Source organism: Giraffa tippelskirchi, chromosome 8 (assembly GCF_054371585.1).
Source record: "Giraffa tippelskirchi isolate mGirTip1 chromosome 8, T2T-mGirTip1v1.2.pri, whole genome shotgun sequence".
NCBI classification, from domain to species: domain Eukaryota; kingdom Metazoa; phylum Chordata; class Mammalia; order Artiodactyla; family Giraffidae; genus Giraffa; species Giraffa tippelskirchi.
The window spans coordinates 62,951,950-62,977,118 of record NC_137282.1 but is presented as its reverse complement, the minus strand read 5'-3'; the positions used below and the strand labels follow the sequence as shown (position 1 = coordinate 62,977,118).

Here is a 25,169-nt window from a genome sequence, read left to right as displayed (position 1 = left end):
ACCCCCGAGCGCGGCGACGTAGGACCCCGGGCGCGGCGACGTGCGCAGGCGCGGTCCGCGCGGGACCGGCTGACTGCTCCGGAGGGCAGGCATGTCGGGGGTTGCTGCTGTGTCGCGCCTGCTGCGCGCCCGGCGCCTGGCGCTGACCTGCCCGGTGAGTGTCCGCCGCGGGCGGGGCGCGGCAGACACCGGGTCCCGGGTCCCGGGTCCCCTACCTCGCGGCGGAACGGGCCGGGGAGGGCTTCGCCGCGGTGAAGGTCACTGCCCCGTGGCCGCCCGGGGCCCGTCCGGGAGCCCGGCGCGGCTGCGAGGCTGCTCGCCCAGCCGCGGGCGCGCGCTCGAAGACTTGGCCGCCCAAGGTCACGCGGCGGGACGCTCCCGGGGCGGCCGGACGGCAGTGGGGCCCCGGGGGTGCGGTCTGAGCAGACCCCCGGCTCTCGGCTCGGTCTTGCTTCTCGGGTTCTGCGCGGCCCCTGCGCTGACCGCAGAGCGACCGGGGCGGTCGCGGGGCCGATGTCCTCCTGGGCGTTCCCTGCGGAGCCCCGCGAGCCGTACTTGGTCGGTCCGGGCTTTGCTTTCCCGAGGCCTGGCTGCTGGACCGTGTCCCTTGCACTCCTGACAGTTAAGTCTTCTGAGTTGATCCTCTGGAATTTTACTGAAGCACTGAATTTAGAGGGTTTAGTTACTTGGTCCCGTTATGTGAACTTTCCCAGCCACCTAGTTAGTGCTTTAATTACAAAGTAAAGATCACAGTGAGAAGCAAGGCTTTCAATAATGTAGACTTGATTTCTGCCTGTAATTGTACCCACAGTTTTTTTCTTTTTAAAATTCTGGTACTAGAGGTTATGTTAAATGTGAGGAGGTTGAGTCGGACATTCTGCCAACCGCAGAAAGTGTTTTAAATGTTGTCCCATGTTGTTGATGCTTACTGAGCAGAGGTTCCCCCCAGGCCCCCAAGTCTTGGGCTCTAAGACACAAGGGTAGCAGGGGGTCCACAAGCAGGTGATGAAGTCCTTGGTCATTGGGGTAGTTTTAGTCAACCAAGCGTAAGTAGACATCTGAGCAGGCCCTTCTCGGTAGGTGAGATGGCAGTTTGGTCTGGTGGTCATTGAGGAAGAGCGTACAGGTCTGTCAGCCTGGACTGGAGTCCTGCGATCCTTATTCCAGCCATTCCAGCCTGCGGTTGCCCTTCACCCATCACTCGCCCTTTGACAGTTTATGTACGTGTTGCTGTCCTTTATCCAGGCTGGGCTGGAAGGAATTCAGCTCTGAGGTTTAAGCTGAAAGTGAAAGTTTCACACACAACAGATTGGAGCCTAAACCTCTCCTTTCCTGTTGGCTTGATTGGAAGTAATTGTAGTGCAATCTGCTATTAACTGCCAGCTCTGTGCTTCACTGTCTCCATGATTCTTCACCAGGGTCTTGTGTTGAGGTGCTTGTGAGCAAAATGGCGAGAGTTAGCAAAGTTAAACCACAGGTTATATCTACCAAAGATGGTCTTGAGTGTTAAAGTTTTTTACCTTGACGAAGGTAGCTTTTAGAATTATTTCCACCTATGTAAATTAATCTGTCCGCAAGCCACTTAATGGAGTTTAAGATTGGCAAGAACAGAAGCAGCAAATTAGCAGAACAAAAAAAGAAAGGAATTCATAATCTCCCCCTGAGAAATGTTCAAGGACTGTACTCAATGAGGATAATTTGAATAAAGTCCACAGAAAATTTATCTTTATTCAATTGTGTGGTGTTTTCAAGTCATATTTACAGCTACTTTCGAGTTACAAAACTATCAAACCTATTTTGCCTGTGTTTCCTTTTTAATTGTCCCAATGCACTGACACAAATCTGCACACAATTTGAAACTAGTTAAATTGAAAGGAAGAGTAAAACCAGTAACCTTAGATAGTTGTTGCTTAACTTAAGGTGATATTTTCCCATTTTCAACAAGCTATTCTAGAATAAATCAATTTCTTCGAATGTATTGTTCTGAATATGTGTTAGTGGCATATCTGGATTTACATTATTTAGGCCACTGTAGTAACTAGTAACCTTTTGTTTTGTTTCTTGGAATAATTACAATGGCACTGGCTTTCGGTTCTGCATTCCATGTCCTGTTTTTCCTGGTTCATTTGAAAAATTGTGGCTGGTTTTGGTATGTACCTGGATATTCATCTTAGTTTGGAAGCCCAGAAATTTTTTCCCAAGGATCCCTGGATGGTAGGGAAAGTATAGGATCTGGAGCCAGCCAGGCAGATCCAATACCCGGGAAGACTCCACTTCTCTGTGGGATTAATGAGGGTTCTGTGAGGGAACATGTGAAACTTGTGTGGTGTTCCTCTGTGCCAGGGCCTGCTGCTCACAGCCTACCTTCAGTTACCATGTGAATGATATTTTAAACATCCCTGCTTTAAAAACCTTTAAATTTTAAGTGAAAGTAATTGCACATAGTAGCAAAAAAAAAAGTCAGTGAGTACAGAAGTTCTTGTAAGTAAAAAGAAAGAAGACCACCTCCTTCCTCAGACCTGTTCTCTAGTGGAATTAGTTCTGAACTGATTTTGGTATTGATGCCTGCTATTTTCCTCCATTTCTCTATCTAATATGCAGGTGCGTTTTGTCCATTATAGACATTGATTTTTGCTGGTAAATAAAGGTTTAGTTCTCCTTCGGAGGTATGGGTCAGCAGTGGACTGCCACAGGGGCAGGGGCTTTGGGTGCAGCAGACCTGGGTATAGCATAAGCCCTCTTGGAGGAAGTCGCCATTAACCCCCCATAGGGCCGCCAGAACTTACAAAGGACTGGGGAAACAGACTCTTGGAGGGCACTCTAACCCTAACTCTGCATTCAAATGGATATATCTTTCCTTTTCTCCTTTGCTTTTCACTTGCCTTCTTTTCACAGCTATTTGTAAGGCCTCCTCAGACAGCCATTTTGCTTTTTTGCATTTCTTTTTCTTGGGTATGGTCTTGATTCCTGTCTCCTGTCTCCTGTACAATGTCACGAACCTCTGTCCATAGTTCATCAGGCACTCTGTCTATCAGATCTAGTCCCTTAAATCTATTTGTCACCTCCACTGTATAGTCATAAGGGATTTGATTTAGGTCATACCTGAATGGTCTAGTGGTTTTCCCTACTTTCTTCAATTTCAGTCTGAATTTGGCAATAAGGAGTTCATGATCTGAGCCACAGTCCGCTCCCGGTCTTGTTTTGGCTGACTGTATAGAGCTTCTCCATCTTTGGCTGCAAAGAATATAATCAGTCTGATTTCGATGTTGACCATCTGGTGATGTCCATGTGTAGAGTCTTCTCTTGTGTTGTTGGAAGAGGGTGTATGCTATGACCAGTGCATTCTCTTGGCAAAACTCTATTAGCCTTTGCCCTGCTTCATTCTGTACTCCAAGGCCAAATTTGCCTGTTACTCCAGGTGTTTCCTGACTTCCTACTTTTGCATTCCAGTCCCCTGTAATGAAAAGGACATCTTTTTTGGGTGTTAGTTCTAAAAGGTCTTGTAGGTCTTCATAGAACTGTTCAATTCAGCTTCTTCAGCGTTACTGGTTGGGGCATAGACTTGGATTACCGTGATATTGAATGGTTTGCCTCGGAAACGAATAGAGATCATTCTGTCGTTTTTGAGATTGCATCCAAGTACTGCATTTCGGACTCTTGTTGACCATGATGGCTACTCCATTTCTTCTAAGGGATTCCTGCCCACAGTAATAGATATCGTGGTCATCTGAGTTAAATTCACCCATTCCATTCCATCTTAGTTCACTGATTCCTAGAATGTCAACATTCACTCTTGCCATCTCCTGTTTGACCACTTCCAGTTTGCCTTGATTCATGCACCTAACATTCCAGGTTCCTATGCAATATTGCTCTTTACAGCATCGGACTTTGCTTCTATCACCAGTCACATCCACAGCTGGGTATTGTTTTTGCTTTGGCTCCATCCCATCATTCTTTCTGGAGTTATTTCTCCACTGATGTCCATTAGCATATTGGGCACCTACCATCCTGGGGAGTTCATCTTTCAGTGTCCTATCTTTTTGCCTTTTCATACTGTTCATAGGGTTCTCAAGGCAAGAATACTGAAGTGGTTTACCATGCCCTTCTCCAGTGGACCACATTCTGTCAGACCTCTCCACCATGACTCATCCGTCTTGGGTGGCCGCACACGGCATGGCTTAGTTTCATTGAGATAGACAAGGCTGTGGTCCGTGTGATCAGATTGGCTAGTTTTCTGTGACCATACTTTGGTCCCAGGTAAATAACAAGGAGGGAACACAGCCCCACCCATCAACAGAAAATTCAATTAAAGATTTACTGAGCATGGCCCCACCCATCAGAAGAAGACCCAGTTTCCCCCTCAGTCAGTCTCTCCCTTCAGGAAACTTCCATAAGCCTCTTATCCTTCTCCATCAGAGGGCAGACAGATTGAAAACCACAATCACAGAAAACTAATCAAACCGATCACATGGACCACAGCCTTGTCTAAGTCAATGAAACTATGAGCCATGCCGTGTAGGGCCACCCAAGACAGACAGATGAGTCATGGTGGAGAGTTCTGACAAAATGTGGTCCACTGGAGAAGGTAATAGCAAACCACTTCAGTGTTCTTGGCTTGAGAACCCCACAAACAGTATGAAAAGGCAAAAAGATAGGACACTGAAAGTTGAACTCCCCAGGTCAGTAGGTACCCAAAATGCTACTGGAGATTAGTGGAGAAATAACTCCAGAAAAGAATGAAGAGACGGAGCCAAAGCAACAACAACACCCAGGTGTGGATATGACTGGTGATGGAAGTAAAGTCCAATGCTGTAAAGAGCAGTATTGCATAGGAACCTGAAATGTTAGGTCCATGAATCAAGGCAAATTGAAAGTACTCAAACGGGAGATGGCAAGAGTGAACATCAACATTTTAGGAATCAGCTAACTGAAATGGGTGAGTTTAACTCAGATGACCGTTATATCTACTGCTGTGGGCAAGAATCCCACAATGAAGTGAAAGGCAAAGGAGAAAAGGAAAGATATACCCATTTGAATGCAGAGTTCCAAAGAACAGCAAGAAGAGTTAAGAAAGCCTTCCTCAGTGATCAGTGCAAAGAAATAGAGGAAAACAATAGAATGGGAAAGACTGGAGATCCCTTCAAGAAAATTAGAGATACCAAGGGAATATTCATGCAAAGATGGGCACAATAAAGGACAGAAGTGGTATGGACCTAACAGAAGCAGCAAACATTAAGAGGTAGCAAGAATACACAGAAGAACTATATAAAATGATCTTCACAACCTAGATAATCACGATGGTGTGATCACTCACCTAGAGCCAGACATCCTGGAATGTGAAGTCAAGTGGGCCTTAGGAAGCATCACTACAAACAAAGCTAGTGGAGGTGATGGAATTTCAGTTGAGCTATTTCAAATCCTAAAAGATGATGCTGTAAAAGTGCTGTACTCAATATGCCAACAAATTTGGAAAACTCAGCAGTGGCCACAGAACTGGAAAAGGTCAGTTTTCATTCCAATCCCAAAGAAAGGCAATGTCAAAGAATATTCAAACTACCACACAATTGCACTCATCTCACACGCTAGCAAAGTAATGCTCAAAATTCTCTTGAAGCCAGGCTTCAACAGTATGTGAACCGTGAACTTCCAGATGTTCAAGCTGGGTTTAGAAAAGGCAGAAGAACCTGAGCTCAAATTGCCAACATCTGTTGGATCATCGAAAAAGCAAGAGAATTCCAGAAAAATATCTGCTTTACTGACTACACCAAAGCCTTTGACTGTGTAGGCTTTCACCCTGCTTATTTAACTTATATGCAGAGTACATGATAAGAAAAGCTGGACTGGATGAAGCACAAGCTGGAATCAAGATTGCCAGGAGAAATATCAATAACCTCAGATATGTAGATGACACCACCCTTATGGCAGAAAGTGAAGAACCAAAGAGCCTCTTGATGAAAGTGAAAGAGGAGAGTGAAAAAGTTGGCTGAAAACTCAGCATTCAGAAAACTAAGATCATGGCATCTGGTCCCATCACTTCATGGCAAATAGATGGGGAAGCAATGGAAACAGTGATAGACTTTATTTTGGGGGCTCCAAAATCACTGCAGACAATGACTGCAGCCATGAAATTAAAAGACACCTGCTCCTTGGAAGAAAAGTTATGACCAACCTAGAGAGCTTATTAAAAAGCAGAGGCATTACTTTTCCAACAAAGGTCCGTCGAGTGAAAGCTATGGTTTTTCCAGTGGTCATGTATGATTGTGAGAGTTGGACTATAATGAAAGCTGAGTGCCAAAAATCGATTCTTTTGAACTGTGGTGTTGGAGAAGACTCTTGAGAGTCTCTTGGACTGCAAGGAGATCCAACCAGTCCATCCTAAAGGAGACCAGTCCTAAATATTCATTGGACGGAATGATGCTGTTGCTGAAACTCCAATACTTTGGCCACCTGATGCAAAAAACTGACCCACTGGAAAAGACTCTGATGCTGGGAAAGATTGAAGGCGGGAGGAGAAGGGGACGACAGAGGATGAGAGGGTTGGATAGCATCACCGACTCAATGGACATGAGTTAGAGTCAACTCCGGGAGTTAGTGATGGACAGGGAGGCCTGGCATGCTGCGGTCCATGGGGTCGCAAAGAGTCAGACACAACTGAGCGACTGAACTGAACTGAAGGGTTTAGTTCACTTACCCTATTACCCATATCCTCAGTTCTCCCAGTGTGATTATGCAACCACGCTCGGAACTTTTACTGTGTAGTTCTGTAATTGTGTAGCTGGTACCTGTTCTTACAGAGTAGCTTCTTGGTCCTGGTTCATAGGGTGTTGTGCTAGATGAGGACTCTCCACTTTGCTCAGTTGGGGAGATAAGTATCTCTGCTCTTCTCACTTGTTTCTCTCTTTATTCTCCTGATTCAGTGGCCTGTACTTTTATGCTAACTCTGTTAATACCTTAGGTAGATTTCTGCTTTCTTTTTCATGTTACCCTGTTGCAAAATGTTTGATATTTTTGTCTTCAAAAAGCATGAGATTAATAAGTGGCATAAAATGAGTTTTATCTAAAGACAGAAATTGGATTAAAATTAAATTGGACTCTCCAAATTCTAAAATCACTCCCCAAATTTTGTATTTAGGTACAAAAAATAGTGTTACTGTTTTCCACAGGGTGATAATGTGATAATCTGTTACAGATTTCATTACAGTAGCTACTGCTTTTTAAGCTAACCTTGTGAGGGGGTGTGTTTGTCTATCTTTATTTAATGTGAACATCCTGGAAAGAAGAAATAAATACTTGGGGAATCTCACCGTTTCTATTTTAATTTTAACTTAGTATCACAAAGTATACTATTCTTATTGGTACTATTAGCTATATTTTTATTGTTCAGTTCAGTTGCAGTACTTTGTGATATTTTCAAGAACATTTGTATTAAAATTCCTTCAGGGACTTGGTTTACATTAAAATACGAATTTACCATTTAAAAAGATGTAATAAAGCTGAAGACTATTCTTTTAAATTCACATCTGAAGGAAAAAACTGAATTAGTTTTGTCAATAAAAACAAATGTACTGGAAAAAAACAAATACACTTAACGTTACAAATGAAAAATTCAAGAATATCACTCTTATCAGTTCGAATCTACTTAAAAATCGAAGAAACTACACTTTTTAAGTGGAGCTGTTAAAATAAACGCAGACGTTTGCATCGACCACCACTCCGTTTCTGAATTGGAGGGAACCTTCTGCTTCTGACGTTCCTCGCTGGTGGTCAGTCAGGTTATCCAGCCCCGGCCGGCGTTCCTCATCTTAGAGAAGTCAGTCCGGTTTCAAACAGCTTAGTGCCGTTCATTTTGGGAAATTCTCCTCCCTGTAATCCCCATGTGTTTGTCCCAAAGCATAATTTCTTTTCTCCACAAAATCGAAACATCTCTTCCAGTTGAAGAATAATTGAAGACATCCCTTTTGTCATTGCTGAATGTATTTAGTTCCCAAAACTGTTGTTCAGAATAGTCTAAGTCTCCCTTTTATCAGAGTCTGCTAAAATGTGCTAAGCAGAGTGAAAAGACTTGTTCCCTAAATTGCGGACCTTTCTTAGTCCATGAAGAATGTTGCCTCTCTGGCTGGGTTGTGATTTCATTGCCACCCTTTTCTGGGTTAAATGGTTGTAGGAAGGGACGTTTTAGCTGAGGCTTGCGATTGTACAGGTTGGCCAGGGACAGACCAGAGACAGGTGTCCCGGCAGGGGGATGGAGGCGGAGTGTGACAGGCAGGGACATGGCTGAGCCGGAGCAGGCGTGGAGAGGGTGACGCAGAAGAACCAGCAGCATCTTGGGGCCTGGACGCGTGTGTCCGTGAAGGGTCGGCCCCGGGCCCGGGGCAGCCTGCTCTGCAGCCTCACTGCCACCTGCTGACAGTGGTCAGCGCCTCTTCCAGTGAACCGCAGGCCCTGTGTGCAGGCTAGGGGGCCAGTGTGAAGAGGGCTGGGATGGACCCGGGAAAAGCACTTGGTTGTTTGCAGAACTGCCGCTTAGGCAGCACAGGTGTCCTTCCCATTCTCCACTAAGTACTGTAAGTCAAGAAATTAATGTGGAGGTGTGCCTTTTACATTTGCTGGGTCAGTGAATGTCCTGTCTGGAAACAAGCTTCATGTAGAAGGGCCTTTGCTGGTTACCACTTCCTCAAGCCGGGCCTGGGTCCTTAGCCCCCGCCTTATCCTTCAGACCTAAGTGGAGGGTTCCAGGAGAGGTTTCTGGGTGAGAGCCTGCACCTGGGCCCATGAGAAGGCTGGCGACTTACAAAATTAGAAGTCCCCGGTTCCGGGAAGACACTTAGCTCTCCCTCTGTGTTTCAGAAGTGGCCGGCAGCATGGCAGACAGGAGCCCACAGTTTTCACTTCACCATTGATGGCAATAAGAGGTCGTCCGCTAAAGTTTCAGATGCGGTAAGTTCAGGGGTCTTTGTTTTAAGTGATTTTCTTGACTTAGCAGAGTAGTATTCTATACCAGTTTTTTATGTACCTGAGTAACACACAGGTTTTTACTTAAATTTTCTTTCTAATTCGTACTCAAATTATTCTTGATGTATTAATAATTATAGTACAGACATGAACATAGGTACTGACGTTTTTGCTTGTAGCTTTTGTGTATGGGCTTCCCTGGTGGCTCAGAGGCGAGAGCGTCTGCCTGCAATGCAGGAGACCTGGGTTCGATCCCTGGGTGGGGAAGATCCCCTGAAGAAGAAAATGGCAACCCACTCCAGTGTTCTTGTCTGGAGAATCCCATGGACGGAGGAGCCTGGTGGGCTACAGTCCACGGGGTCGCAAAGAGTCGGACACGACTGAGCAACTTCACTTTCACTTTGTGTATCTATAAGCAAATTAAACTTCAAGTGAAGTAAACAAAATAACAAAATACAGATGTCAGGTGAACAATATTTACTGGAATGCAAGGTGACGGGCGCCTCCTCAGCTGAGCGTGGGCTCCTCTGTGTTTACAAGGCCCTTCCGCACTCTGTTGAAGAAACCAGAATTTGCTTCTGAGGCCCTTTTCATAAGCTCACAGTGGTGACTGAGTGCTAGTCAGCACCGTCTCAGTTGTAAATACAGGATGGGCCTGGAACATACGTGTGTTCTCCGTGGTCGCCTAGGTGAATGGACTATGCTTATCTAAATGAAACAACATTCCAGTGTTTTCATGAGAAACTTGCAAATCATGGTCTATACTACTTTATAAGCTTAGGTTTGTCTAACCGTGTGTCTAACCATATGTAAGCCTAAAAAGAAAAGATAAAAAACTGCTGGAGTCCAGCTCCAGCAGCCAGGGAATTGGCCTGAAGGGATGAGCGGTGTCAGCGGAGGATGATGCAGCCTCTGACTCAAGGTGCGGGGCTGCATGTTTATTTCAAGCGTCAGGGTTTCTTTTATACTTTGACAAAGGCATTAGGTCAGAGGTTTGACATCTTCAGTTCCCCCTCACCCAGATTTATTGTCTCCAGAAATCATTGTTGTCCTTCAACCAGAGTTCCTGCTTTAGTGATTCTCTCAGAATCAGGTTTACTATCTATTATCTACTTTCTCTTAAGTATCCTATATTTAACTTGTGATTACATTGTAACTCATGCTTATATCTGGGCTGCATACCACATTCCTCAGTTTATTTCTTATCTTTCTAAATCCTGCTAGCCCCTAGTATCCTAAGCTCACTATCTCCTAAAAAGGCTTCTAGCTATTAGTATCTCTAAAATTCCTAATCTCTAAAATTCCTAATCTGTATAAGCTGTAGTAAAATATGCTAACACTACGACATTTCTTAAACTTTTAGCTTCTAACTATTCTTAATCATTCCTAAACCCTAAACTCAGCAAACTTCTTTTGCCATAAACATTTCCCTCACAAGCAGGTCTCAGATAACAATCCTTCCCATGGCCTCAAGCTGCGGCCTACGTGCTCATCCTGGAACATTCTTTGTAAAGATCCTTGAACAAATGTCAGTGGTTAACTTTATGGATTATTTTCTGGGCACAACTGCAGAAGGCTTTGTGCTTTCTCATGCTCCTCTCAAGAACAATAAGCACCTTAACATTCTTTCCAACCAACTGTACTGAAGAAAGGAAAGAACAAGTCAGAATCAGACTTGAATCAGAATCAGAAAGAACAAGACCTAACTTCTTCATCCTGGGACCGTGCCTGCGGGATGCAGAGGGAGGGTTGGGACCGTGCCTCCATTTTGTCAGTAATGCCTAACGCGGCTCCCAACAGAAAACGATAACCGTAAAGGGAAGCCATGGTTAGAACGGGTGTTTTGGTCTGTGGCGTCGCCCTCCTCTGCGTCTGAGGCCCCATGCTGTGAGTTCCCAGCCTTTCAGCCGATGGCGGGTGTCCCAGCTCCGGGGGGTAGGTGCTCTGCTGCGGTGGGAGCGCCCTTTCGCCTTGAGGCTGTGCCCGCTGCTGCTGCCGTGCCTGCTGTGCGGCCCGGCACGGTGGAGGCTCTCCGACTGTGGCAGCGACTCGTGTGTGTTGAGGTCCTTCACCGTGACCACAGCCTCAGTGTCCAGCCTAGTTGAACCACTGATTAACGGGGACTTTTCTTTTCCAGATTTCTGCGCAGTACCCAGTCGTCGACCATGAGTTTGATGCTGTGGTGGTCGGTGCCGGGGGGGCAGGCCTGCGGGCCGCATTCGGCCTCTCCGAAGCAGGTTTCAACACGGCCTGCGTCACGAAGCTCTTCCCCACCAGGTCCCACACCGTTGCGGCCCAGGTATGAGAAGGCGCGCTCGTCCTCACGGTGCCTGCGGGGTGCCGCTCGAGGAGCCCTGCCCTGCACCGTGCCCCCTCTGCTCCTGGCACTCAGTCCCCAGGGCTCCCTGCCCGCTCTCACCGCCCACCGCCTGGGGACGCGTCCCTCCTGTTTCCATGCCAGTCACGCCCCCGCACCTGCCCCCTGCACTTGCGCCGCGTGAACGAGCTGGCTTGCGGTCGCCCTGCGTCTGCCGGAGCCTCAGGGCCAGCCTCCAGTGCTGGTGACGGGCTCTGATGGCCGAAGGCGCGGCGCAGAGAGCAGTGGCCTGTACTGCTCTGGATTTAGGGCAGGGGCCGAGTGAGGTGGGGAATTATGTGACTTATGGTTTTGATGTTTCACCCTAGGCACACTGTAGGTAGCGCCCAGCTGACATGCAGGGAGTATCCTAGGGTCACACGTGGCTGTCTTTTGTAGTATTTTGGCACATTTCCTCATTGGGACAACAGAGGAGATGGTGACTCTCTGGAACCAGGAGAAGCTCCTGTCACCGTTACACCTGGAGCAGCAGCGTTCTTCAGCCACTGAGCTGTCCAGATACTTTGTTCGAAAGCTGTGCTTTTTAAACTGAAGAATAAGTAATAAACTTCTGTGGATAATTCATTGTCTAAAAGGAAAAATAGCTATAAACAGATAATTTTAAGTAGTATTGCAAAAATAATACAGTTTTCAGGTAGAGTGCAGTATTAATAAAACGTAATGAGAAAAGGGTAGTGTGATTTGAATGCTGGTTCTCGAGAAAAGAACGTTTAATTGGGGAAGGATAACAACATTTGTGTGTGCACTAGGCTATGTATTTTTGCGCTATTTATTTATTGAGAATTTCTTACTTACTAGATGAGCAAAACTCCAAGTTTGACAAAACTGTTGGCAAGGCTGTGGGGAAACAGGAATTTTTTTACATCGCTGGGGAAGATATAAATTTATTTAACCCCTTTGGAAGGCAGTTTGATTTTCACATCATTTTAAACCAGCTTTCTATATTCTGCTACCCTGGTACTTAAGGTTTTTTTTTTATCAGGAATGTGTTTGGGTTTAAAGTTGGAGGAGTCGGAGGAGGAAGCAAGGAATGAGTTAACTCGTGTGTGTCTGGCTGAGACTCCTTGCTCTTTGGTAGCAAAACACACAGGAAGCTGAGGGACAGCAGCACCAGCTGGGGAAGGAGCTCAGGAGAGTCTTCTTGAAGAAGTTACCGCTGAATAACAGTGGGGGAGAGGGGGGTTAGAGAAAGTGTCCTGTGAGAAAGACGCTCCCTGAAGAGGAGGTAGCAGTTTTACGTTTTTCGGGGGGTGGGGTGGTGGCTGGCTGCTAATGTTTGCTCTGTGACTGAGGGGCTGGCAGTGGGAGTGGCAGGGTGGGGCAGTGCCCAGCAGGAGGAAGCGGGGCTGGGGGGAGTATGGCTCTGAACCTCAGCAGTGGGTGCTTCTTGCCTTTAACCCGTGTGCACTTACCTCTGGGGACACGGTCATCAATCAGTAGACAGCTCGGAGTCCCCTTTGTGTGCCAGGCTTGGTAGGAAAGAAGCCTCACTCAAGGGACCTCAGCCAACCCTCCAGGCAACTCCATGAGGGGTCAGGCCCCATGCCTCTCTCGTGGATGACGCACCTGAGGCTGGGGTTCTGAAACTGTCTCTGGGTTACAGGGGGCAGACCTGCTTCGGAATCTGCCAGGCGGTGGGATCCCTCACAGACGGTCGCACTCGAGTGGCTGGCGTTGTCCACCTCTGTTCCCGGCAGGGGGCGGTGGGGAGGTGGGCTCCTGCTGTGGCTCACGGGCTGCTGTGTCTCAGGGCGGGATCAACGCCGCCCTGGGGAACATGGAGGAGGACGACTGGCGGTGGCACTTCTACGACACCGTGAAGGGCTCCGACTGGCTGGGTGACCAGGACGCCATCCACTACATGACAGAGCAGGCACCCGCCTCCGTGGTCGAGGTGTGTGCTCGTTGTGCGGGGCACGGGCGGTGGGGGGCAGCCGCTACATGACGGAGCAGGCGCCTGCCTCTGTGGTCGAGGTGCGTGCGGGACGCTGGACGGGGGGCAGCTGCTGCCGTCACGGGAGGGCTTCTCCCCTGGGGCTGACGTTTCCATAGAGTGTGTTCATCCTGGTGTTGGTTAGCCATGAGTGTCCAGGTCCTGTAAGGTTCTAGGTGTCTGCTTTTATGTTCCTCAGCTGGAGAATTACGGCATGCCCTTTAGCAGAACTGAAGATGGGAAGATCTACCAGCGTGCCTTTGGCGGACAGAGCCTCAAGTTCGGGAAGGGCGGGCAGGCCCACCGCTGCTGCTGCGTGGCCGACCGCACCGGCCACTCACTGCTGCACACGTTGTATGGAAGGGTGAGGCTCCGGGGCACACAGGCGGTGGGGCGCGGCCCAGCCAGGCGTGTGGTGGGGTGGGAGGCAGGCCGCTCCGGGCCGGGTCACCGTCACCGCAGGGGTCGCTTTCTAAGCAGCAGACTAAGTTGGTTAGTTGTTAATTTGAAAGTGTCTGTTTTAGGAAAGGTAAGTGGTGGTCATTACATGCCAGGTTTGACCCTGGCATCTGTCATGAAAGTACAAGAACAGCGCGTGTATTTTGAGGCTTTTTCCCCACCTCCGAGCTCCTGAATTGATTGATTTAATACTTAACTGTTCAACCTGACCTATGACTTGAGGGACAGTGGTCACTGGATAATCAGGGCCAACTTCGGCCCAGTAATCAATATTCTGAACAGTGCTGCTTCTGAACTCTTGTTTTGCAGGGGGCACAGATCATTGATGTTCAAGTCAGAATTATGTGTCACTTGGGAGGCTGGTGGTTTGACGAGTGCCCCATCCTTTTCTAGGGCTGTCAAATCCCAAGCCTGGGCTGCACAGTCCAGGATGAGCCTTTCTGCTGTGGAAATGTGCTGAGCGTCTCGTTTTGCTTGGACTGGGTGGCCCCGTGGCCCATGGCTCAGCCCTGGCAGCAGCTGGGAGGAGCTCGGTGCTGCCTCCGGTGCCTCTCAGGGCTGCGTGGAGCTGAGACGAGCCCCACATGCAGCTCCTCTCCTGGGCTGTGTTCTTTGTGCCGATGAATTGGCATCCGTGGGTTGAAGTCTGCGGCTCCTTTTTGAATCCATTGTTTCCCTCCAGTCTGCCTGGTCCCTCTCCCCTCAGATCGCGGTCTCTAACCGGTCAGGGTTACAGTGCCACTGCAAATGCAGGATCCCTTTTTTTCCTTCTTCTCCCCCTTTGAAGTCTCTGCGCTATGACACCAGCTACTTTGTGGAGTACTTTGCCCTGGACCTCCTGATGGAGAGCGGGGAGTGCCGTGGTGTGATCGCTCTGTGCATAGAAGACGGGTCCATCCACCGCATCAGGGCCAGGAACACCGTCATCGCCACCGGGTAAGAGCCTGCCTTTGTCATGTTTGACTTCTCTGCAGGCAAACTGCGTTTCAGAACTTCCTATTCTAGTGAGAATGGAGGCATCGCGGGGCGATGAGTGTGGCCCAGGCTGCAGGTCACCAGCTGGGCTCGTACCGCTGCGGGCCTGAGGGGCGGCCCCAGCACCTACCTTGGGCATGGCCGGAAAGGGTCAGCAGTTTCCAGCTGGGAGGACCCTCGAGGAGACCGAGGCCTGGAGGGTCAAGTGAGGCTTTCTGGAGTAACATCTGTTTTGTTTTGGTGGATGCTGTGTTCATACTGATTTCTGGGATAGATAAGTGCTGTTTATTTACATGAAGAAAACAAGTAAAATTCCATCCTATATACTGTCAGTCTGTTTCTTTAATCCTTTTAAGAAGTGAATCCACTTTTAAGTTTTTAAGTTTTCCTGTAAAAGGAACATTCTTTCAGAGAATCACACAGCACAGACATGCCCTGAAGCACAGGCATCCCTAGGCTCCAGTCCCTGTGGCCAGGACAGACACACCCAGAGGTGCTGCCTGGTCCTTAGAAAGGGGATGTGCCTGTGTTCTCCAGAGGCTACGGGCGCACCTACTTCAGCTGCACGTCCGCCCACACCAGCACCGGGGACGGTACCGCCATGGTCACCAGGGCTGGCCTGCCCTGCCAGGACCTGGAGTTCGTGCAGTTCCACCCCACAGGTAGGACGCGTCGGGCTCCTCATCCTTCCGGTGGTCGGGACCTACAGGAAGGCCCCTCTGCGGTTATGCGTGCTTGCTTTCTCGGATCTCAGTCCTGAACCATGGCCTCCCCGAGGAGCTTTTTCCCAGGGTCCTCAGGGTGGAGAAGCCAGCATCTTGGCTCTGCCTCACCTTGGCGCGCTCGCGCAGCCGCGACGCAGTGACTGTTGGCTGTCCTCTCCTCGACGAGGCTGTCAGCTCCCCTGGGAGGCCAGAGCAGGTCTGCCTCTTTACCTCTGCCCAGTATTGCCTGGAGAATTCCACGGACAGAGGAGCCTGGGGGGCTTCAGTCCACAGGGTCACAGAGTTGGCCACAGCCGAGCGACTGCACTAACGTTCCCAGCGCCCGGCATGCGGTAGAGCCGGAGGGAAGGCATTTGAGTGGAGAAGCAGCACCGATGGACTTGGGGCCGCCGCAGTGACCGCGTGGCAGGCCGGGCCAGAGACACCCCGAGTGAGGCGACGCGCACACGAACGTGGGAGGGGGCCAGGGAGGGGCGCTAGAGATGACCTGCCAGCGGAGAGCCACCCCTGCGCTGAAGGACCAGGCACTCTCGGTCAGTGTATTCTTTCTGACCCTGGCATGGATGAGAAAAAGCGGTGTATTAGGTGGTAGTTGTATTGCTATTTTTAACCAGTAAGATGTCTGAGACTTCTGATTTGTTCTGTAGTTAGAGCCTTTTTTTTGCTTCCTTTTCAATATATGAGAAATAAACTACTGGAAGAAATGGCCATTGAAACTAGGAAATCTGAAAAATGACAGGAATTTGCATCTAGTTCTAAAAGCAAGGTCACCCTTTAGAGCACTAATTGAAGTGTTAGGCTCTAAACTACAAATTGCATCCAGCTCCGGGCGTCCTTGTCCTCATCACCTTGAGGGAAGTCGAGGGACGGTCGAGATACAGTACAGCCCCCCCCCCACGCTGCCAGACATGGGTTTGGGCTCTGCACGTCCCAGCAGCATGTTGATGGGCTTGTCTGTGAAGCCAGGGAGATGGAACGTCCGTGGTGGGCGCAGCCTCTGTGAGGGCTGTTGCAATCTGCAGGTCTGTCATTTAGTTGCTGCGGACACCAGCTTTTCAGCAGGGTTGCCTTACCTTTACCAGTCAGCACAACTCTGTGGTGGTGAACAGTTAAAACCTGAGCTGTTAAACGTACACTTGACCGTGTTGAGAGGGTGCAGCACAGTCACGGTCGGGGCATTGAGCAGAACTGCGTGGACGCTGCAGCAAGGCCTGCTCCTGTGCAGCTGAGCCGCGCCACTTTTACACTGTGGCATCGCGATCTGCCTTGGCTTGTTCTCTGTCTTCCCTCTCCTGGGAGGCGTGCTCTTTGTACACCCTTTCCTTGCTCCTCCCAGAGTATCTTGGGAAAAGCATTTGCATCTGAAGTGTAGACCCAGCGATTGTTAGGTTGTAACTGTCTCATCGGTTGGTTGTTTGCAGGCATATATGGCGCTGGCTGTCTCATCACAGAGGGCTGCCGTGGAGAGGGGGGCATCCTCATCAACAGCCAGGGTGAGAGGTTCATGGAGCGCTACGCCCCCGTCGCTAAGGACCTGGCATCCAGGGACGTCGTGTCCCGGTCCATGACCCTGGAAATCCGTGAGGGAAGGTCTGTGTGGTCATGCCCGCCCCATCCTCTGGTGGCTGGGGTTCGTGTGTGCATTTCAGCAAGAGCTGGGGGGCTCCTGTGTGTGTCAGCCCACCACCCACCCCGGAGGCCGCGTGCAGTTGCCTCTGACGGTTGTCTGCTGGTTTATGGTCTCTCGAGACCTGTAGTTCAAGAAGTTTAGCAGTTAGCTGTGAATCCTTCTCAGATCTGTGGACCACTTCGTGTGAGTGTGTGGTGCCTTTGTGTGCTTAGTCACTCAGTTGTGTCAGACTCTTTGCAACTCCATGGACTGTAGCCCGCCAGTTTGCTTTGTCCATGGGGATTCTCCAGGCAAGAATACTGGAGTGGGTTGCCATGCCCTTCTCCAGGGGATGGTCCCAACCCTGGTATTGAACCCAGGTCTCCTGCATTGCAGGCAGATTTGTTTACCCTCTGAGTCGGGAATTTAACGGTGAGCTTCCAGTCCCTGTTGCTTTAACCCCGGGTGGTTGGGGGCTCTCAAGGTGAGTTGAGTTTGTTCTTTGTGAAGCAGTGTGAGGCCTCAGTCCCTGACACTGCGCTGGCTGTGGTGATGCTGTTTAAATGCCTGGGGTGTGGCCTCTGGAGGCATCACGTGTGTGCACGAGAAAGAAGACAAGTTGTTCTTTGGCACAAATGACAACATGGCAGGCGTGACCTCCCAACACTCAGGTGTGAGCCTGGTGAGGGCGGGGTGTCCGCCGTGTTAACAGCTGCATCCAGCACCTGGGCCCACCTTGGTGCTTGGGCGCCGAGAAGCAATGCCCCTGGAACTTTGGTGCTTGGGCGCCGAGAAGCGATGCCCCAGAAACCTTGGTGCTTGGGCGCCGAGAAGCGATGCCCCAGAAACCTTGGTGCTTGGGCGCCGAGAAGCGATGCCCCAGAAAGGTGACCTTAGCGAAGGGGGCGTTTCTCCTGGATCAAAGCAGGTGGTGCCTCACGCGCCACAAGGATGCTGTGACCTCACATTTCCTGGATGTCATTCTTGACCTGTTGCCTTGCTGTTCTCTTCCCCCAGAGGCTGTGGCCCCGAGAAGGACCATGTGTACCTGCAGCTGCACCACCTACCCCCGGAGCAGCTGGCTATGCGCCTGCCTGGCATCTCAGAGACGGCCATGATCTTCGCAGGCGTGGACGTCACCAAGGAGCCCATCCCCGTGCTTCCCACCGTGCACTACAACATGGGCGGCATCCCCACCAACTACAAGGGGCAGGTGATCGGCTGGGGACCCCCCAGAAGTACTGTGTGGTGTGACGGATGCTGGGCAGGTGATGGGCTGGGGACCCCCTCCCCGCCCCCCCCCCCCCAAGAAGTGCTGTGCAGTGTGACGGGTGCTGGGCAGGTGATCGGCTGGGGACCACCACCCCCACCCACCCCAGAAGTGCTGTGCGGTGTGACGGGCCCTGCTGCTCCTTCAGTGTTTGCGTTCACGCCTTAATCAACTGTTAGCATTTGATTAATTCTTCCTTAGTCGTATGTTAGGTCATTTGCAGTTTTTCCTACACGAGTGCATGTTTTCAGCAGTAAATTGTGAGCTCTTCACAGGGAACACCTGTGGATGGTTTGCGGCTCACAGAGAGCTTTTTACTCACTCTGTCTCAGTCCCTCGTCCAGTGAGGCGGGCTGCACTGACCCCTCCAGTCCTGCTCCTCCCCGTTGAGTGCTCTCCCGCCTGCTGCCCTCCCTGTGCTGCACCCCCAGCTGGAGTGGGGCTGCGGGGGCATGTCAGGTGGCGGGGAGGGTCTCCTAGGCATGAGATTGCAGTCCTTAGACCTCAGGACAGGGGGCTGGGGAGGGGGCTGGGGCAGTGTCTTGGGGGTGGGATCCCTGTAGGTGGGGAGGGTCCAGTCTTACCTCTTCTCCTTTCTCTCCCCCTGCTGCAGGGAAAGGGAGCTGGGCAGACCGTGCTTGCTAATCTTGGTCTCCTTCCCCAGGTTCTGAGGCACGTGAATGGCCAGGACCAGGTTGTGCCCGGCCTGTATGCATGTGGGGAGGCCGCCTGCGCCTCAGTGCATGGCGCCAACCGTCTGGGTGCAAACTCGCTCCTGGACCTGGTGGTCTTCGGGCGGGCATGTGCCCTGAGCATCGCGGAGTCCTGCAGACCTGGTACGTGCTTCTTCCAGGAGCCTAGCTGTTCACAGAGGCTTTGCTTTATGGTCATAGCGTGGGGAGGGGCGGAGGAGGGGAGTCCTGGTTTTATCCCACAGAAGTGAAGAAACAGAAATTCAGAGATTTTTATGGTGATGGACCCGAGACTAGCCACAGGCTGGGTGGAGTTAGAAGAGGAACTTGAGTCAGGTGTTTTTGCAATTGTTGTGTTCTCCTCAAAAGTCACTCCTGGGAAATTGTTAGTTTGAAGGTGTTTATCACATATTACTTGCCTGGTGTGAATTTATCTCCAAGGAAATGTTTTAAATAGTAGGTATAAATGAAGCAAAATACAGCTACATCTCCTAAGGGAGAAAAGGATGAGTTGATGCAAGCAAGAGAAGCCTGGGTTAATGGCTCTCCCCTCCACAGAGGCTGGGTTTCCACCTGTGATTTCCTCTTGTGGACATAAAGTAACTTAATTCGCCGAGGAAGAGATACTGCGTGCTAGTCTGACAACAGCTCTAGTGCCCACTTTGTTGTAGCTGGAGCCCGATAGCAGTCTCTCAGAGCAAAGGAGAAAATGCGAGGTTCCCTTTCTTTTGACGTGAGAAGATGGAAGTTTTATAAGAATACCGTTTACTTTTATACCTGAAGGATCACACTTTTAAAACTTTTGGAAATCAGCAATAAAAGGAACAGACTACCCACACATGTAGCGACACGGACGAATCTGTGTCAGGTGGTGTGATCCAGACCCAAGAGGCCATGTGTGTGTGATTTTGTGTGAGGGCTTCTGGAATAGGGAGACTGGGGCAGGAGATGGTGGGGTGGTCGTTAAGGGCCTGGGTCCGCTTGTGGGGAGGGTCACGCAGCTCTGCCTGTCAGAACCAGCAACCACACTAAGTTAGGCTAAATGTTAAAATGCTTGAACCCTATTTTGTATTCTGACCATGGCAGTTTCAGCAGTCTGCACGTGTTAACTGAGGTCTGTAGACGTGCGCACCTCCGAGAGAAACGCGGTTTCACATGGTGACTGTTAAAGCTTGCGAAACGAAAGGGGGCAAAGCCAGCGCCTGGAGGGGCTCGGGCAGCGCTCGGCGCTGGCAAGAGAGTGACTGCAGGCCTTTGTCTCCTGCACGTCACACCTACGTGGGTCACCTTCCACAGAAAATATATTTGTCATCCCCAAACAGCTTAAAAACCTTCCAAGTGTTCATCTTTTTAGAAAGGCAAGAACAGCAAATCTTGAGGTTTACATAAGAGGGTAAAGGGCCAGGATCAGCAGGAGGCTGTTAAACGCCCCCGGCCAGGCCCCTCCCATCCACCCCCCCACCCCCCCACCCCCAAAGGCTGAGAATCAGGAGGGTTGGGCAGAAGGAGACCGGCCCTCCTGCAGGGCGCGGTGTTTCTCCTTTGCAGATTAGTAGTGCAAGAGTGATTTGCATACATCTAATTTTTGACCTTAAGACATGGTTTCTGTTCTGTTCACGCGAAGAATACTTATTGGATGCCGACTTTTTGCCAGAAATTTAGTCTTTTTGTTTACTCTTTGACCCCAAGTCAATAGATGCTTCCTCAGGGACAGGGTAGTTCAGGTAGAATATTATGTATGCATTTTCCAAACTTCCTGAAAAGAGTCTAACACGTTTGGTGGGGTTTGTCTTTGTTTTTTAAGGAGATAGAGTTCCCTCAATTAAACCAAATGCTGGGGAAGAATCTGTCGTGAATCTTGACAAATTGAGATTTGCCAATGGAAGCATAAGAACATCGGAACTGCGACTCAACATGCAGAAGGTAGGAGCCTGGACAAGCTCTGGAGTGAGCAGGCCAGCTGCATCGACAACGCTGCCCTGGGGTTGCCGTGTTCCAGAGGCATGTTCAGGCCTGCGTAAGATACAAGTGCGTGCTTTCCATACTGAAGGCTGGAGGGGGCAGCCCAGGGCAGAAACAGTGGCTCCCCGGTATCGGGACTTGGCTTTCTCTTTAATTTCATTTTAAAATGTAGTTACCTGTGGTTAGTGGCTAATCCATCAGGTAACACAGATTTAGGTCAATCAAAAACAAAACAGCTAGGAAACCAGTTATTTTAATATGGGGAATCTTGCTCCATGAATGAGACCTTGCTCTGTCCGCTTGAAATTTCTGTGTGGGAGCGTTTTCTGGAAAGAAGCCCGAATGGTTCCTCTGGCACAGGGACACACGGGCACCAGCAAAAGGGAGGAGGTGCACGTGGCCATTCTCAGAGGACTCTGGTTCTCTCTTCACAAGTCTGGGCTTCGGGGCGGCCTCGCGGAGCGGTGAGAAAGGAGGGGATAGAAACCGGGAGAAAAGACGGTCCAGGGTACAAGCGTCAGGATGAGAGTCAGCGAGCCCTGGGGTGTGCAGAGCGTCCTGATTAGTCAGTGTTCCTGTATTGTACGTGGGGGAGTTGCTTAGAGAGCAGGTTTTTAAAGTTCTCGCAGACTTCATTTTAAAATTCAGAGTTAATAAACTCAGTCTGAATTTTTTAGTTTTTTCTGTTGAAGTAAATATTTTATAAAAAAAGAAACGCATAAGAAAAAACCTTGGCGTGGCTTCTCCACGTGGATTAAGAGCTTACAAGTGGTTTACGTCACAGTCGATGCAGAGCCACGCTGCGGTGTTCCGTGTGGGGAGTGTGCTGCAGGAAGGCTGTGAGAAGATCAGCAGCCTCTACGGAGACCTGCAGCATCTGAAGACGTTCGACAGGGGTGAGTGCGCCTCGGCCCTGCCCGCTCGTCACAGGGTCCACGGCCCTTGCTCAGTGGACCCTGTCGTCTGACGGCTGCCTTGTGTACCCAGGAATGGTCTGGAACACTGACCTGGTGGAGACCCTGGAGCTGCAGAACCTGATGCTTTGTGCTCTGCAGACCATCTACGGAGCGGAGGCCCGGAAGGAGTCGCGCGGCGCCCACGCCAGGGAGGACTTCAAGGTGCGCCTTCTCCCTGGGTGGCTGTGGCCGCCGCTGCCCGCTGGGCTCCCCGCTGCCCCGTCAGCTGCCGCTGCGGCCTGCACTCCCTTCACGGCCCTCTGTGCGTTTCCCACAAGGCTGTGAGAAGACTGTCTTTCTCTCCTGGTCACCTGCACACCTGTGTCCTCGCGTGTCTCCTGCTCTGGGGCCCTTTTTCTTCTTCCGCTCAGCGTCTCCTGCTGCCTCTAAGCTCGGCCGGGGCAGAGGCTGGTGCAGCTGGAGCTGCTGTGTGGAGGTGCTCACTGGCTGACCCAAAGTGACAGACCTGCCCCTGTCTGGAAAGAGCTGTGGGGCCTCATCTCAGCTCACTGTTCTTTTAATGAACTAATTTTTATGCCGAGGTCACTTGCCAGATTATACAGAAAAATGCACCCAGCACGTGGTAGTTAGATTTTCCTGGAAGGAGGTTTTTGGGGCGGCAGTCAGGTTAGGATGGGGCACATTTACTGGACCTGAGCCACTGTAAACGACAGACAGGCAGCCTTTGGTCCAGGACCATGTTTGGGTGGCTCAGCTAGAGGCTGAGCAGGAAGAACTGGATTTTGATCCACGAGGCACCGGTTGGAGCCGCGTTAGATTTGCCAGGTACTTAGAGGAGGACATTTGTGAGCACGCTCGTCCTGTGTGCCCAGAACAGAAACCTTTCCTGGAAGCCGGTTGGTTCCTGGGGCTGAGATGTCACCAAAGATGTGCAGGCAGAACCCCCTCACCCCTCCCTGGGGAACAGGTGCGGCAGTCAGGGAGGTGTCCATTGCCCCAGGCAAGAGGTCTGGCCTTGCTCAGCAGAAACTGCCAAGTGGTTGGATGTTTGGGGTTTTATTTGAACAGGGTTTCTGCGTCTTATCTGTTCCCACATGCAGGGTATTCCTTAATAGCATTCAGCTTCTCTTTAAAAGTTTTGGAAAACTTAAATGGCTTAGATTAGAACGTTTAAATAAAAAAGGCTGAAAGAAAAAACTGAAGTCTGAAAGCGTACAGAGCAGAAAGACAGGAAAAGTATTTGATAAACTCAAGTGCATAAAAGACCAGTTAAATTCCAGCACCCATCCACTGGTTGTGGAGAGAAAATGCAGAAGTGGGGCTCTGAGCCGCGCTGTGCTGCAGGCCCGCTCTCAGCCCTCTGGCTCAAGGGCCTGACTGCCTCAGTGCCATCGGGGGATGGGATGGACAAAGGCGGGTCAGGGTCCTCGACCGGGCCAGCCCAGGGTGAGGGGTTGACGGCTCATCGGTAAAGGTGCATGGATGTGTCTAGAGGACTGGCCACTGGCCAAGGGATCCTAAATCTTGTTCGTTTTATCTGCATGTGTGCTCGGTGGCGCGAGTTCTTGCCATGTGCTCTTCCGGGTCAGGTCTGCACGCTTGGTTTCAATGGGAGTGACAAGTTTGCCCTGTTTTCTGGTTGTCCGGCTGTATAGGGTATTTGTTGATGGCATTTTCCGAAATAAACTTATTTTCTGTGGCCTTAGGAGAGGGTTGATGAGTACGATTACTCCAAGCCCGTCCAGGGGCAGCAGAAGAAGCCGTTTGAGCAGCACTGGAGGAAGCACACACTCTCCTACGTTGACATCAAGACTGGGAAGGTGCGTGGGGAACGGGCTTGTGGCCTGGCCCTTGGATGACGCAGGTCAGCATTCGGTGAACTGCGAGGAGCAGTGTGGATCTCAGTTGACTATTGACAGATGAGAGACACCACTGAAAACACACTGTCAGTCAGGCTTCTGCCTGGAAAGGAACCCAGCAGGGGCAGATGGTTCACAGGGCCACCTCCCTCTGAAATAGTTCCCTCAAGTTTCATGTGGATATAAACTTTCACTTAGAAGTAGGAAAAACTGTAAATACATGATTTACACATAATTAAATGATGACAGTGTATACAAAGTTTCACCTGCTTTTTGAGCATTTTCAGTTTAAGTTTTAATTTGAAGCTTTGATAATTTGATACAGTGTTACTTTGTTGTATTCCACATGTGAACTTACATAGTCTCAAGTCATTACTGAAGAATATTCCAGTAAATACCTTTGTTTTTAAGTTCCTGAATGTGTCCGCAAACCTGCTTTTACGATTTTTCAAAAGCACAAGAGTGTTGTGTTGCATTTCTCTGCGTTAACTCATCACCGGCTCTTCTTTTTTTTAGGTTTCCCTGGAATACAGACCTGTAATCGACAGAACTTTGAACGAGACTGACTGCGCCACTGTTCCCCCAGCCATCCGCTCCTACTGAGGAGACTAAGGCTTCCCCGCTCCTGTAATTATGTATAATAGCTCATGCCCGGCTTCAGGTCATAACCGCCTTCTTGATTGTGTCCTTGACGGACTGAGGAGGCCATCTGATAGAGGTTCCTACCAGAGGCCAGTACCTTGCCAGTGATCACCAGCCAGGAAGTGTTCAGCCTGCCTTCATCCCTGCCTCCTTCTCGTGAAATAATAAAACTAGATGAAACATAAGTTACAGACTTGTGTTTATGTCCAGGTTCATCTGCAGCATTGTACTGTTTGACTTGAGGCATACTTATTGACCTGAAATATAAAACATAACTATCTTTCTGTTCTGTTGCATCAAAGTCCAGAGATTTTCCTGTGGTGTTTGTCTAAGGCATGAGTTTTGGTGCTCGACAGCAAATGAAGACAACAGACATTACCTGCTTAGATCTTAGCAGGCAAATGGTTCAATACCTGAACACGTGTCCTGAAGTATTTAAATGACCAAACACGACGTGAAGGTGATGTGGGCATAAATGGATCTTCCTCCCCCCATGCAGGTGCTGACTGGAGTTGCCTCGCAAGGTCTTGTCTCAGGGTCAGATTCTGTAGAATCCAGTCCAAGGCAATCAGGTTCCTTCATTTCAGATTCTGTTTTTCTAGGTTACGGATTGCCCAGAACTTGTGGCTCCGTAGGTCCTGGGATTGGGCCTGAGAATTTGCATTCCTAACATGACCAAGGACCACACTTCAAAAACCACCTGTGTTGAATGATGTGGTCCAACAAATATGAAGGAGGTAATTTTCAGGAGGAGAGAACATGTGGAAAGACGGCATGACAACCTCAGACCGCTTTGT

The 25,169-nt window shown here is 49.9% G+C and overlaps 1 protein-coding gene and 1 non-coding gene across 11 annotated transcripts; both read left to right on the top strand.

Moving 5' to 3' along the window:
* Positions 1-57: 57 nt before the first annotated feature.
* On the top strand, positions 58-24,557 carry SDHA (succinate dehydrogenase complex flavoprotein subunit A). Of its 10 annotated transcripts, none has more exons than XM_081522327.1 (15): positions 58-154; positions 8,851-8,937; positions 11,090-11,251; positions 13,080-13,223; positions 13,462-13,626; positions 14,509-14,657; positions 15,234-15,358; positions 16,843-17,011; positions 18,048-18,243; positions 18,965-19,136; positions 20,797-20,915; positions 21,739-21,850; positions 21,942-22,072; positions 23,578-23,691; positions 24,247-24,557. In XM_081522327.1, exons 1-15 carry the CDS (start codon positions 92-94, stop codon positions 24,331-24,333), a joined length of 1,995 nt encoding a protein of 664 aa, XP_081378453.1. In that variant the 5' UTR covers positions 58-91; the 3' UTR covers positions 24,334-24,557. The 10 variants fall into 10 exon arrangements, with proteins under 10 accessions (XP_081378453.1, XP_081378450.1, XP_081378452.1 ...); XM_081522324.1 differs by having other exon boundaries at positions 12,933-13,223; XM_081522326.1 differs by having other exon boundaries at positions 8,848-8,937.
* On the top strand, positions 9,148-9,219 carry TRNAC-GCA (transfer RNA cysteine (anticodon GCA)). Its single transcript has one exon. It is a non-coding gene; the product is annotated as a tRNA-Cys (tRNA).
* Positions 24,558-25,169: the final 612 nt, after the last annotated feature.

Coding starts and splice junctions, on each gene's coding strand:
- SDHA (XM_081522321.1), top strand. CDS start 92: ATGTCGGGGGTTGCTGCTGTGTCGCGCCTGCTGCGCGCCCGGCGCCTG. Junction 22,073..23,577: donor ACGCCAGGGAGGACTTCAAG/GTGCGCCTTCTC, acceptor CTGTGGCCTTAG/GAGAGGGTTGATGAGTACGA. Junction 23,692..24,246: donor TTGACATCAAGACTGGGAAG/GTGCGTGGGGAA, acceptor TCTTTTTTTTAG/GTTTCCCTGGAATACAGACC.